The sequence below is a fragment of the Lipotes vexillifer genome, unplaced genomic scaffold (assembly GCF_000442215.2).
Source record: "Lipotes vexillifer unplaced genomic scaffold, Lipotes_vexillifer_v1.1 scaffold1043, whole genome shotgun sequence".
NCBI lineage: Eukaryota > Metazoa > Chordata > Mammalia > Artiodactyla > Lipotidae > Lipotes > Lipotes vexillifer.
In genome coordinates this window covers 25,983-40,546 of record NW_006769301.1, presented here as the reverse complement: position 1 = coordinate 40,546, position 14,564 = coordinate 25,983, and the positions used below count along the sequence as shown (strand labels likewise).

The 14,564-nt window shown below is 39.4% G+C and overlaps 1 protein-coding gene across 1 annotated transcript in view; it reads left to right on the top strand.

Moving 5' to 3' along the window:
* The window catches only part of LOC103080161 (gamma-aminobutyric acid receptor subunit beta-1-like), a gene marked incomplete at its 3' end in the record, with an annotated part of 137,179 nt that extends 134,282 nt beyond the window's left edge, over positions 1 to 2,897 (top strand). The window contains exon 4 of the mRNA XM_007445559.1: positions 2,677 to 2,897. Within this exon, the coding sequence (XP_007445621.1) occupies positions 2,677 to 2,897 (221 nt within the window). The remainder of the gene's footprint in view (positions 1 to 2,676) is intronic.
* Positions 2,898 to 14,564: the final 11,667 nt, after the last annotated feature.

The following is a 14,564-nucleotide window of genomic DNA, read 5'->3' as shown; positions in this document are numbered from 1 at the left end:
CTGGGGTCCGCGCTGTTAGCCGCGGCTCGCGCCCGTCTCTGGAGCTCCTTTAAGCAGCGCTCTGAATCCCCTCTCCTCGCGCACCTGGAAACAAAGAGGGAAGAAAAAGTCTCTTGCCTCTTCGGCAGCTCAAGACTTTCCCCCGGACTTCCTCCCGGCTAGCCGTGGTGCAGTAACCCCTTCAGGCTATGTTCACGCCGCCAACCCCTCCCTGCGCTCCGACCGAAGCCCGAGCCTCAGCTTCCAGCCCCGCCCGCCCTGGCGGGTGAGCAGCCAAGCCTCTCCGGCTGGTGAGTGCCGGTCGGCACCGATCCTCTGTGCGGGAATCTCTCCGCTTTGCCCTCCGCAGCCCTGTGGCTGTGCTCTCCCCCGCGGCTCCGAAGCTTCCCCCCTCCGCCACCCGCAGTCTCCGCCCGCGAAGGGGCTCCTAGTGTGTGGAAACTTCCTCCTTCACAGCTCCTTCCCACTGGTGCAGGTCCCGTCCCTATTCTTTTGTCTCTGTTTATTCTTTTTACTTTTGCCCCACTCAGGTACGTGGGGGGTTTCTTGCCTTTTGGGCGATCTGAGGTCTTCTGCCAGCGTTCAGTGGGTGTTCTGTAGGAGTTGTTCCACGTGTAGATGTATTTCTGATGTGTCTTGTGGAGGAAGGTGATCTCCGCGTCTTACTCTTCCGCCATTTTCCTCCAAGACTCTCATTTGTATTTTATAATAAGTTTTTACTCATCACGCATTAAAACTTTCTTTGTTGAGGAGAATGTGGAGTAAGGATTTTGCCTCATGGTCTGATTGTGAGGAAATCCTCTGTAGCGCTCACGAGAGCTGGAGGCTAATGTGTATTCAGCGTGAGTAGTGGAACATATAACCCATTGCTGATTGTGCTGAGCTAGTCATTCATTTTCTTACATTGTCTGAATTACAAACAAGACCCCAACAACAAGACTTACAAGACAGACAGTTGCTTACTTTCATGGTTACCAGGGTCCTTCTTCCTGCAGGTTCTTTTATAAACATCTCTTTAAAAGTGGAAATGCTTATGAAAACGAATACGTACACTCCAAATAATTTGGAAGTATGATATTAATCTTTAAATAGCAACAAACAATTTTTGAAGATAATATATTTGTTTAGCATGTTCGTTTCTAAAGTACTTGCATCATAATTCTCCCAAGTAATGCTTTCAATAAGCTAGTAAAATGCTATTATTTTTATTTTAGAAATGAGACATCTGACATATAAGGGGTTAAGTTAGTTGCTCATGGTTACATAGCTCTACATGTGGTAGATTTTGGAATGGAGGTGTTTTAGAATCTAAGGCCCAGAATCTGTTCAATTCATTGTCCTCCAAAAAGGTATTGATATAAAGAGCTTGAAGAGGATGCAAATGCAGATGTTAGCAATTGAGAAGAGAATTCCGTATAACCCTGTGGGTTCTCTTTTTCTGTTAAATGAAGGTAAGGTGGAAGGAGGTTTCAGACCTATAAAAAGGATATTGTGTGATTAGTAGCGAAGAGCAAATGTCCTTGTCATTGAACAAGAAAGAATGGCTTTGAATTATTGCAAGATTATTTCTGAGTAAACAGTGTAAGCATTCTTGAATACAGTGGTTAAAGGACATTGGAACTCATTATCCAGAACAAATATTGTCTTACCATTTAAGATATTTCAGAAATGCATAAATATCCATATAGGTATCTAGATGAAGTGCAGTTTGCCCAGATGTAAGACATGATCGGAGCCAATGCTTCACAAACAGTGGTATATATAACAATGGCAGTACACAGAGTTGTGTAGGAATTATGACGTGTTTTCTTAATTGTTGCTAAAGCATCCAGCTAAAGCTGTTGACAGATAAATATCCTTTAAAAGAAAAAGTGAACCTTCTGTTTTTATAATATTGGGACCGCATCTTAAGTCTTCATGATTTTACTGCTACCTCTTATTCTTTAAATGGACATTTACACTTTGTATTAATAGAGTTCTTTAAAAACATACAACTAAAGCTCTAAGATAATCTTCACCATTCCTCTCCTGTGAGCTTGACACATTTATTGAGCCCAAATCTTCCTGTCTCTCACTGCCAGGGGTAACCTGGGCAGAAAGAAAAGTGCAAAGGTATGTCCTTAGTGTAACCTTTTACAGGAGATGGGGAAACAAACTCGAGTACAAACCCATCTCTGAACTCAAACCAGTTCCTGAATCAAGCAGTACTATAAATACAATATCCAGAGGTAGGTTTTTGTGAACATGAATCTATAGGTACAACTTCCCTTTACACCCTTCCCCATGATATCATTACCTTAACATCAAACCTTAAAATTCAATTAAATGGATTTACTCTATATTGGTGCAAATGCTTCTGCATGCATTCAATTATTGCACTAGTTCTTCTAACCTATCGGTTGCCCTATACTTGGAGGTGCAAATTTCAATATATTCAAATATAACCTTGTAGGGGAGGTTGGTGAGTCAACCTAGCACAGGGAGATCAGCTCGGTGCTTTGTGACCACAGAATGGTGAGTCTCTAGGTATCCACAGTACCACATGGTATCACATTCTTACCAAAAAGGCTTTTAGATGGTGATGATGATGATGATGATGATGATGGTGGTGGTGGTGGTGGTGGTGGTGGTGGTGATGATGGTAAAATTCTTTGTTCGGTTTCCTTTTTTTTGCAGGATTATACACTCACCATGTATTTCCAGCAGTCTTGGAAAGACAAAAGGCTTTCTTATTCTGGAATCCCACTAAACCTCACGCTAGACAACAGGGTAGCTGACCAACTCTGGGTACCAGACACCTACTTTCTGAATGACAAGAAATCATTTGTGCATGGGGTTACAGTGAAAAATAGAATGATCCGACTGCATCCTGATGGAACAGTTCTCTACGGACTCCGGTAAACATCTTTGTGTTGCATGTTTTACTGTTGTTGTTCACGTTGTTGTTTAATTTTTACTCTTGGAAATGGACAGAGGGGGAGAAAGGCAAGTAGGTGAATATATAGACTCTTTAATCTTTATAATAAAAGTATATTAAAGTTCAGAAAATCTCTTTAGAACAATTCGAGCTAAATCTAGACAACTTTGTCCATCAAAGGAAAGTGAATTTTTTGCCGTGATCCTCAAATAATAAACATAGTAATAAGAATATGTGTTTTTGTTAGACAGATTTCACATCCAGCTTATTCTAGAAGTTACATAATTTTTTTTAGCCAATTGTTTGATTATCTTCAGTCCACCCAGACTCAATTACAATGTGTTCTAGGTATTTTGTGTAGCTACTTTATTATGAAATGGAATTGAGAAACAACATTTTGAAGAAATAGGAAAATATTTTGTGGTGACTTTTAGAAGATGCAAAGTGATTTTACTCCCTTAAATCTCTTATATTTTCATTTTTATTTTCATGTATGTGATCCACATTAAATTAATTTTTGTGTTTCTTATGAGGTAGGGATTGAGGTTCATTTTTTTCCATATGGCTTTACAGTTATTCTAGTACTGTTTATTGAAAGACTTTGCTTTTCCCTTCAGATAGTGTTGGTACCTTTGACTGAATAATTGGGCGTCTATTTCTAGGATTTATTTTGTTCCACTGTTCTTTAGGTCCGTCCTTAGACAGTATCACACTATTTAATTAGCATAGCTATTTGTTAAGTTATGAAGTTACATAATGTAAGTCCTTCAACTTTATACTGACTGTTTAAAAATTGCTTTGGAAATTCTAGGTTCTTTGCATCTCCCTATAACTTTTAGGATCAACTTGTTGATTTCTACCCAAAAAAGTCTGCTGGGCTTATAATTAAGTGCATTGAATCTATAGATCAGTTTGCGGAGAATTGACAGTTTAAAATTATCAGGCTTTCTAACCATGAATATATCTTTATTTATTTATGTTACCTTTAATTTCTATCAACAATGTTTTGTACCACAGAGTGTTTTGTTTCATTTATTTTTTTTAAAGAATCAAGTGTAAAAGAGGTATTATACACTTATAGAGGTCTGTTACTAACACTCAGGTAGTTAAGGGTTGATTAAAACTTTTAGGCTACAGTTCCAATCAGCTACCAGTTTTACCAAAGAAATATTTGAATTGTAATATGTTATTTTAGGATGTGTAGAGTGGTGGTTCTTTAACCTTTGTTAATCTTTGTGATCCCTTTGAGAAGCTGATGAAATTTTCCTATTATTTTAGAGTATTCATAAGCACCCTAAAATCCATTTATATGGCATCAATGCCAAGCTAAAACTGTGGTTAAGGGCCAACAGTCTAGAATTAATGTGTGTCCAATATCTGAAAACAAAATGCAAGTGAAAAGAATTTATCTGTGATAAAACTTTTTTTTTAAACATCTTTAATGGAGTATAATTGCTTAACGTTGTAGCGTTAGTTATCTGGATATAACAAAATGAATCAGCTATATGCATACGTATAGCCCCATATCCCCTCCCTCTTGCGTCTCCCTCCCACCCATCCTATCCCACCCTCTAGGTAGTCACAAAGCACCAAGCTGATCTCCCTGTGCTAGGCAGAAGCTTCCCACTAGCTATCTATTCTACATTTGGTAGTGTATATATGTCCATGCCACTCTCTCACTTCGTCCCAGCTTACCCTTCCCCCTCCCCATGTGTTCAAGTCCATTCTCTACATCTGCATCGTTATTCCTGTCCTGCCCCTAGGTTTTTCAGAACCTTTTTTTTTGTAGATTCCATATATATGTGTTAGCATATGGTATTTGTTTTTCTCTTTCTGACTTACTTCACTCTGTATGACACACTCAAGGTCCATCCACCTCACTACAAATAACTCAACTTCGTTTCTTTTTATGGCTGAGTAATATTCCATTGTGTATATGTGCCACATCTTCTTTATCCATTCATCTGTTGACTGAGACTTAGGTTGCTTCCATGTCCTGGCTATTGTAAATAGAACTGCAGTGAACGTTGTGGTACATGACTCTTTTAGAATTATGGTTTCCTCAAGATACATACCCAGTAGTGGGATTGCTGGGTTGTATGGTAGCTCTATTTTTAGTTTTTTAAGGAACCCCCATACTGTTCTCCACAGTGGCTGTATCAATTGACATTCCCAACAACAGTGCAAGAAGGTTCCCTTTTCTCCACACCCTCTCCAGCATTTATTCTTTGTAGATGCTTTGATGATGGCCATTCTGACTGGTGTGAGGTGATACCTCATTGTAGTTTTGATTTGCATTTCTCTAATGATTAGTGATGTTGAGCATCCTTTCATGTGTTTGTTGGCAATCTATATATCTTCTTTGGAGAAATGTTTATTTAGGTCTTCTGCCCATTTTTGGATTGGATTGTTTGTTCTTTTGATGTTGAGCTGCATGAGCTGCTTGCGTGTTTTGGAGATTAATCCATTGTCACTTGTTTCGCTTGCAAATATTTTCTCCCATTCTGAGGGCTGCCTTTTCATCTTGTTTATGGTTTCCTTTGTTGTGCCAAAGCTTTGAAGTTTCATTAGGTCCCATTTGTTTATTTTTGTTTTTATTTCCTTTTCTCTAGGAGGTGTGTCAAAAAGGATTTGCTGTGATTTATGTCATTTATGTTTTCCTTTAAGAGTTTTATAGGGTCTGAACTTACATTTAGGTCTTTAATCCATTTTGAGTTTATTTTTGTGTATGGTGTTAGGGAGTATTCTAATTTCAGTCTTTTACAAGTAGCTGTCCAGTTTTCCCAGCACCACTTATTGAAGAGGCTGTCTTTTCTCCATTGTATATTCTTGCCTCCTTTATCAAAGGTAAAGTGACCATATGTGTGTGGGTTTATCTTTGGGCTTTCTTTCCTGTTCCATTGGTCTATATTTCTGTTTTTCTGCCAGTACCATACTGTGTTGATTACTATAGTTTTGTAGTATAATCTGAAGTCATGGAGCGTGATTCATCCAGCTCCGTTTTTCTTTCTCAAGATTGCTTTGGTTATTTGGGGGTTTTGTGTTTCCATACAAATTGTAAAATTTTTTGTTCTACTTCTGTGAAAAATGCCCTTGGTAGTTTGATAGGGATTTCATTGAATCTGTAGATTGCTTTGGGTAGTATAGTCATTTTCACAATGTTGATTCTTCCAATCCAAGAGCATGGTATATCTCTCCATCTGTCTGTATCATCTTTAAATTCTTTCATCAGTGTCTTATAGTTTTCTGCATACAGGCCTTTTGTCTCCTTAGGTAGGTTTATTCCTAGGTATTTTATTCTTTTCGTTGCAGTGCTAAATAGGAGTGTTTCCTTAATTTCTCTTTCAGATTTTTCATCATTAGTGTATAGGAATGCAAGAGATTTCTGTGCATTAATTTTGTATCCTGCCACTTTACCAAATTCATTGATTAGCTCTTGTAGTTTTCTGGTAGTATCTATAGGATTCTCTATGCATAGTATCATGTCATCTGCAAACAGTGACAGTTTATTTCTTCGTTTCTGATCTGGATTCCTTTTATTTCTTTTTATTCTGATTGCTGTGGCTAAAACTTCCAAACTATGTTGAATAATAGTGGCGAGAGTGGGAAACCTTGTCTTGCTCCTGATCTTAGTGGAAATGGTTTCAGTTTTTCATCAACTCAATCTCATCATTGAGAACGATGTTACCTGTAGGTTTGTCTTATATGGCCTTTATTATGCTGACATAAGTTCTCACTATGCCTACTTTCTGGAGGGTTTTTTTCATAAATGGGTGTTGAATTTTGTCTCAAGCCTTTTCTGCATCTATTGAGATTATCATATGTTTTTTATCCTTCAGTTTGTTAATATGGTGTATCACATTGATTGATTTGCATATATTGAAGAATTCTTGAATCCTGGGATAAACACCACTTGATGATGGTGAATGATCCTTTTAATGTGCTGTTGGATTATGTTTGCTAGTATTCTGTTGAGGATTTTTGCATCTATGTTCATCAGTGATATTGGCCTGTAGTTTTCTTTTTTTGTGACATCTTTTGTTTTGGTGTCAGGGTGATGGTGGCCTCCTAGAATGAGTTTGGGAGTGTTCCTCCCTCTGCTATATTTTGGAAGAGTTTGAGAATGATAGGTATTAGCTCTTCTCTAAATGTTTGTTAGAATTTGCCTGTGAAGCCATCTGGTCCCGGGCTTTTGTTTGTTAGAAGATTTTTAATCACAGTCTCAATTTCAGTGCTTGTGATTGGTCTGTTTATATGTTCTATTTCTTCCTGGTTCAGTCTCAGAAGGTTGTGCTTTTCTAAGAATTTGTCCATTTCTTCCAGGTTGTCCATTTTATTGACATATAGCTGCTTGTAGTCATCTCTCATGATCCTTTGTATTTCTGCAGTGTCACTTGTTACTTCTCCTTTTTCCTTTCTAATTCTGTTGATTTGAGTCTTCTCCCTTTATTATTATTTTTTTTTGATGAGCCTGGCTAATGGTATATTAATTTTGTTTATCTTCTCTAAGAACCAGCTTTTAGTTTTATTGAGCTTTACTATTGTTTCCTTCATTTTTTTTTCACTTATTTCTGATCTGATCTTTATGGTTTCTTTCCTTCTGCTAACCTTAGGGTTTTTTGTTCTTCTTTATCTAATTGCTTTAGGTGTAAGGATAGGTTGTTTATTTGAGATGTTTCTTGTTTCTTGAGTTAGGATTGTATTGCTATAAACTTCCCTCTTAGAACTGCTTTTGCTGCATCCCATAGGTTTTGGGTCGTGGTGTTTTCATTGTCCTTTGTTTCTAGGTATTTTTTGATTTCCTCCTTGATTTCTTCAGTCATCTCTTAGTTATTTAGTAGTGTATTGTTTAGCCTCCATGTGTTTGTATTTTTTGCAGTTTTTTTCCCGTAATTGATATCTAGCCTCATAACATTGCATTTTGAAAAAGATACTTGATATGATTACAATTTTCTTAAATTTACCAAGGCTTGATTTGTGACCCAAGATATGGTCTATCCTGCTGGAATATGTTCCATGAGCACTTGAGAAGAAAGTGTTGTTTTGGGGTGGAATGTCCTATAAATATGAATTAAGTCCATCTTGTTTAATGTGTCATTTAAAGCTTGTGTTTCCTTATTAATTTTCATTTTGGTTGATCTGTCCATTGGTGAAATTGGGGTGTTAAAGTCCCCTACTATTATTGTGTTACTGTAGATTTCCCCTTTATGGTTGTTAGCATTTGCCTTATGTATTGAGGTGCTACTATGTTGGGTGCATAAATATTTACAGTTGTTATATCTTCTTCTTGGATTGATCCCTTCATCATTTTTTAGTGTCCTACATTGTCTCTTGTAATAGTCTTTATTTTAAAGTCTATTTTATCTGATATGAGAATTGCTACTCCAGCTTTCTTTTGATTTCCAATTGCATTTTCCCTCCCCTCACTTTCAGTCTGTATATGTCCCTAGGTCTTAAGTGGGTCTCTTTTAGACAGCATATATACAGGTCTTGTTTTTATATTCATTCAGCCAATCTGTGTCTTTTGGTTGGAGCATTTAATCCGTTTACATTTAAGGTAATTATCAAAATGTATGTTCCTATTACCATTTTCTTAATTGTTTTGGGTTTGCTTTTGTAGGGTTTTTCCCTCTCTTGTGTTTCCTGCCTAGAGAAGTTTCTTTAGCATTTGTTGTAACGCTGGTTTGGTGGTGCTGAATTCTCTTACCTTTTGCTTGTCTGTAAAGCTTTTAATTTCTCTGTCAAATCTGAATGAGATCCTTGCTGGGTACAGTAATCTTGGTTGCAGGTTTTTCTCCTTCATCACTTTAAATATGTCCTGCCAGTCCCTTCTGGCTTGCAGAGTTTCTGCTGAAAAATCAGCTGTTAACCTTATGGGGATTCCCTTGTATGTTATTTGTTGCTTTTCCTTTGCTGCTTTTAATATGTTTTCTTTGTGTTTAATTTTTGATAGTTTTATTAATATGTGTCTTGGTGTGTTTCTCTTTTGGTTTACCCTGTTTGGAACTCTCTGCTCTTCCTGGACTTGATCGACTATTTCCTTTCCCATGTTAAGGATGTTTTTGACTAACATCTCTTCAAATATTTTCTCAGACCCTTTCTTTTTCTCTTCCTCTTCTGGAAACCCTATAATTCGAATGTTGGTGCATTTAATATTGTCCCAGAGGTCTCTGAGACTGTCCTCAATTCTTTTCATTCTTTTTTCTTTATTCTTCTCGGTGGTAGTCATTTCCACTATTATATCTTCTAGGTCACTTATCCGTTCTTCTGCCTCAGGTATTCTGCTATTGATTCCTTCTAGAGAATTTTTAATTTCATTTATTGTGTTGCTCATCGTTGTTTGTTTGCTCTTTAGTTCTTCTAGGTCCTTATTAAACGTTTCTTCTATTTTCTCCATTCTATTTCCAAGATTTTGGATCATCTTTACTATCATTACTCTAAATTCTTTTTCAGGTAGACTGCCTATTTCCTCTTCATTTGTTTGGTCTAGTGGGTTTTAACTTTGCTCCTTCATCTGTTGCATATTTCTCTGTCTTCTCATTTTACTTAACTTACTGTGTTTGTGGTCTCCTTTTTCGCATGCTGCAGGTTCGTAGTTCCTGTTGTTTATGGTGTTTGCCCCCAGGGGGTAAGGTTGGTTCAGTGGGCTGTGTAGGCTTCCTGGTAGAGGGGACTGGTGCCTGTGTTCTGGTGGGTGTGTCTGGATCTTGTCTTTCTGGTGGGAAGGACCATGTCTGGTGGTGTGTTTTGGGGTATCTGTGAACTTATTATGATTTTAGGCAGCCTCTCTGCTAAAGGGTGGGGTTGTGTTCCTGTCTTGCTAATTGTTTGGCCTGGGGTGTCCAGCACTGGAGCTTGCTGGTTGTTGAGTGGAGCTGGGTCTTAGCGTTGAGACAGAGATCTCTGGGAGAGCTCTTGCCAATTGATATTACGTGGGGCCAGGAGGTCTCTGGTGATCCAATGTCTTGAACTCAGCTCTCCCACCCCAGAGGCTCAGGCCTGACAGCCAGCCGGAGCACCAAGACCCTGTCAGCCACATGGCTCAGAAGAAAAGGGAGAAAAAAAAGAAAGAAAGAAAAATAAAATAATATAAAATAACATCATTAGAATAAAAAGTGTTAAAAAATTATTAAAATAAAAAATTTTTTAAAGTAATAAAAAAATAGAAGTGAGCAATGAAACCAAAAAACAAATCCACCAATGATAACAAGCACTAAAAACTGAACTAAGATAAACATGAAAATCAGAAACTGGTCAGTCGCATATAGCAAACCCCAAGTCTACAGTTGCTCCTAAAGTCCACAGCCTCAATTTTGGAATGATTCATTGTCTATTCAGGTATTCCACAGATGCAGGGTACATCAAGTTGATTGTGGAGATTTAATCTGCTGCTCCTGAGGCTTCATGGAGAAATTTCCCTTTCTTTTCTTTGTTCGCACAGTTCCTGGGGTCCAACTTTGGATTTGGCCCCGCCTCTGCGTGTAGGTCACCGTCTGGCGTCTGTTCTTCGCCCAGCCAAGAGGGGGTTTAAGGAGTGGCTGATTAGGGGGCTGTGGTTCACTCAGTCCGGGAGGGATGGATGGGTGCAGAATGCAGGGCAAGCCTGCGGGGTAGAGGCCAGTGTGATGTTGCAACAGCCTGAGGCATGCCATGTGTTCTCCCGGGGATGTTGTCCCTGGATCATGGGACCCTGGCAGTGGCGGGCTGCACAGGCTCCCTGGAGGGGAGATGTGGATAGTGACCTGTGCTTGCACACAGGCTTCTTGGTGGCTGCAGTAGCAGCCTTAACATTTCATGTCCGTCTCTGGTGCCCGCGCTGATAGCTGTGGCTCGTGCCCATCTCTGGAGCTCGTTTAGGTGGTGCTCTGAATCCCCTCTCCTCGCACACCCCAAAACAATGGTCTCTTGCCTCTTAGGCAGTTCCAGACTTTTCCCAGACTCCCTCCCGACTAGCTGTGGCGCACTAGCCCCCTTCAGCCTGTGTTCACGCATCCAACCCCAGTCCTCTCCCTGGGATCTGACTTCTGAATCCCAAGCCTCAGCTCCCATCCCCCATCTACCCTGGTGGTGAGCAGACAAGCCTCTCAGGCTGGTGAGTGCTGGTCGGCACCGATCCTCTGTGTGGGAATCTCTGCGCTTTGCCCTCTGCACCCCTGTTGCTGCGCTCTCCTCTGTGTCTCTGAAGCTTCTCCCCCTGGCCACCCCCCATCTCTGCAAGTGAAGGGGCTTCCTAGTGTGTGGAAACTTTTCCTCCTTCAAACCTCCTTCCCAGAGGTGCAGGTCCCATCCCTATTCTTTTGTCTCTGTTTTTCCTTTTTTCTTTTGCCCTACCCCGGTACGTGGGGAGTTTCTTGCCTTTTGGGAAGTCTGAGGTCTTCTGCCAGCGTTCAGTAGGTGTTCTGTAGGAGTTGTTCCACATGTAGATGTATTTTTGATGTATTTGTGGGGAGGAAGGTGATCTCCATGTCTTACTCCTCTGCCATCTTGAAGGTCCTCCCTGTGATATAACTTTTGAATTTATCCCAATGGTTGACTATTTAGTTGATAGCTTTCGTCTTCATTTGCACAGTAAAATAGCTTCAGTTGATGCTGGCAAAATGATCTTTGGAATTTTCCCACTCTTTCAGTACCCCAGGAGCTGTCAACTCTAGTTAAAAATCTCTGACCTAAAATCTTCTCAGAAAAAATGGTGAAATAAACTAACAAGTCCCTTGAGTGTATTGATATTACTACAGATGAAATCTACTCATCCAAGAGCAGTGGTGGTCATTAGTGATGGTTCATACAATGGAAATCAGTTGTAATTTTTCTATTACCTATGTAGCTTCTATCACATATAACTAAGGTATAAAGTGATGAATTATCCTTCTAAAGTTTTCTAAGAGAATAATTCTGTGACCCAACTTAGCAGGCCGATCGACTACATGTATATTCACTGTATGTGATTACTCAAAAGTGTATAAAAAATTGTTTTGTTAAAAAAAAAGACAACTCGATTTTTTGCAAGCAAGAATGTGGGTTGCATTCTCAGTTTACAGTGTCTCACTTCAGGCATTTTCTAAATTATTGGCAGTGTCTACCAATGGCAATGATGCAAAGGAAGAAAAATATCTGAGAACGATGAATTTGAATGCACCTCATTTTAAAATGAGAAAACTGAGGCATAAAAGGGGGAGGGGCCTGATCTAAGGGCACAACAAATGATAGAATTAGGACTAAAGTCCAGGTTTCCTGATTCCCATACCTGTGCTTTTCTCACCCCACTGTCTTTCAGATGAATTTTAAGTCGATACCTTCTTCCAAGTTGCATAGCATTGCTTTCTCCTTTTTGGAGCCAACCCAGGCCTTTGTAGCTAGGATCCCGCCAACAGATCTCTCCAAGAAAAACACAAATGCTTCATCTATTATTGGACTCTGATCTGTTTCTGGCATGGGCTTTTTTCATAAGAGCCTCACACCATTCTGATATCTTTCCCCTCCTTCCCATATTCCTCTCTATCTCTTCCCTCACAGATTTGGTTTTCTTTTCCCTGGAGGTTATAAATATCCTGGAGGAACCATGAGATGTAACAACTGGTATGATAACTGGAGTCAGAGGACCAAAGTTGGGCTCAAACTCTATACCATTTTCTGATTGCTTGACCTTAAATAAGTTATATAAATTTACTGACCCTTCGTTTTATCATGTGCAACAATGGACTAAGGAAGTTCTGGTGAAATAATGAATATGATAATACATATAAATTCTAAGTTATATTTTTGTAAAGTTGTTGTGCCTGATATTGCCTTACTAGGTACTGGAAAAGCTGTGTGCTCAGGGTGGTTCTCTAACTCCCAGGTGTGTCAGTGACCAGAACAGAGATACAGCTGTCCAATTAAGAAAACATTCACTGAGTGCCAGTATGTACAATACACCCACTATTCTGGCCCTGGGAATAATTCTCCAGAAGCCTGGTAGAAATTTGTCATTGTGGCAGAGTGGAAGCACCTGGGACTTTGAGTCAAAGAGACATGTGGCCTGACTAGTTTGTGCCCTACAGTAAGCTATTTCCTCTCTCTCGGCTTTAGATTACTCAGCCTTAAAGAGAAAGGAATTAGACAAAATCATCCCTAAATTCTCTGTCAAATCTAAATTTCAGTGCTTCTATGATCCTATATTATGGCTGTTCATTTTCATTCCTCTGATATAACATTTTCTAGGCTTAGAAAGGACAATCTGTACTTTTCTCTTTGTAGTTGTCTTTTCAGGAATAACCGCCATATATCACTTCCTAAACACAGGCACTAGAAAATCCTTATAGTATAACATAGGTGTTGACATATTTATGGCTGTACTTATTGTAGACGAGGGATCAGGAGAATGAAACTTGCTGCCTCATCCATAAGTCCAGATATAGTGAAATGATACCATGAAATGATACCATGCATTAATGGGTTGTTTTTAGCAATTATGGGGTCAATGGGATTTTCTGAACGCACCTGAAAGCCTCTTTAACTAGGAACTCCATAATCATAAGACCATATCAATAAATTGAATCAAATTTTGCTATATTCAAACTCAATATGAGATGTTATAATCTAGTTTCTATAAAGGCACAAGAATAGACTTAGCTGTTTGCTATTTTTGTGAACTATGTCAAATCATATTTTATACCCCAGAGATGGCACACTGTTGTGTAAACACTCTAAAATGACAGAGTGGTGTCTGATGGGGGTCTGGTGCTTCTAGAAGAGCCAGGCTACTGTGCAACAGGCATTCAGTACATAGAAGAAACTACATTCCGTTGTGCTTCTTACTCTCAGATTTCCCTTGCTGTGACAAAATGTGTCACACCAAGGAATAACCCTGCAATCATGATTACTTCCTATTCCACTTTGCCAGGGATCTAAGTAAAGGATGGATGTCTGAGATGTGCTATAAGATGTGGCAGGAGATGGGACTTATATCCATGGTCCACGAGCCCTCCACCCTGCTCCTCTCAAGGCATATAATGTCACTTCCTTTCTTACTCAAAAGTGGAGACTAAATATCAACTCCCTCAATGTCATAGTTCAAATACTTAAAATTCTTCTGTCTTCCCTCCCTTCCTTCTATTTAACTCTGAGGAAGATTTTCTCTTCTTTCTAAGGCTAATCTCACCATATACACATTTATCTTATTGCTGGACGCCCTTCAGAATTTGCTCCTCTTTTTAATTAAATCTTCAGTCTTTCCTCTGCTGGCTCCTTCTCTTTGATTTTCTCTTCAAGCACCAGTCCTCAAATAGCTTTGGTTTCCTCTACTTCCTCACCACCCATTTACTCCTTAGGCTCCAAAAACATGACTCCCAGCCATGCTCCTTTCCTAAAATTTGCCAGAGCCATTGCTGGTTCTGTTTATAGTCTTGACTTCTCCGAACGATTTTTTTAAAATTAATTAACTTATTTATTTTATTTCTGGCTGCGTTGGGTCTTCATTGTTGCACACAGGCTTTCTCTAGTTGTGGCAAGCAGGGACTACTCTTCGTTGCAGTGCACAGGCTTCTCATTGCGGTGGCTTCTCTTGTTGTGGAGCACAGGCTCTAGGCACATGGGCTTCAGTAGTTGTGGCTCACGGGCTCAGTAGTTGTGGCTCGTGGGCTCTAGAGCGCAGGCTCAGTATTTGTGG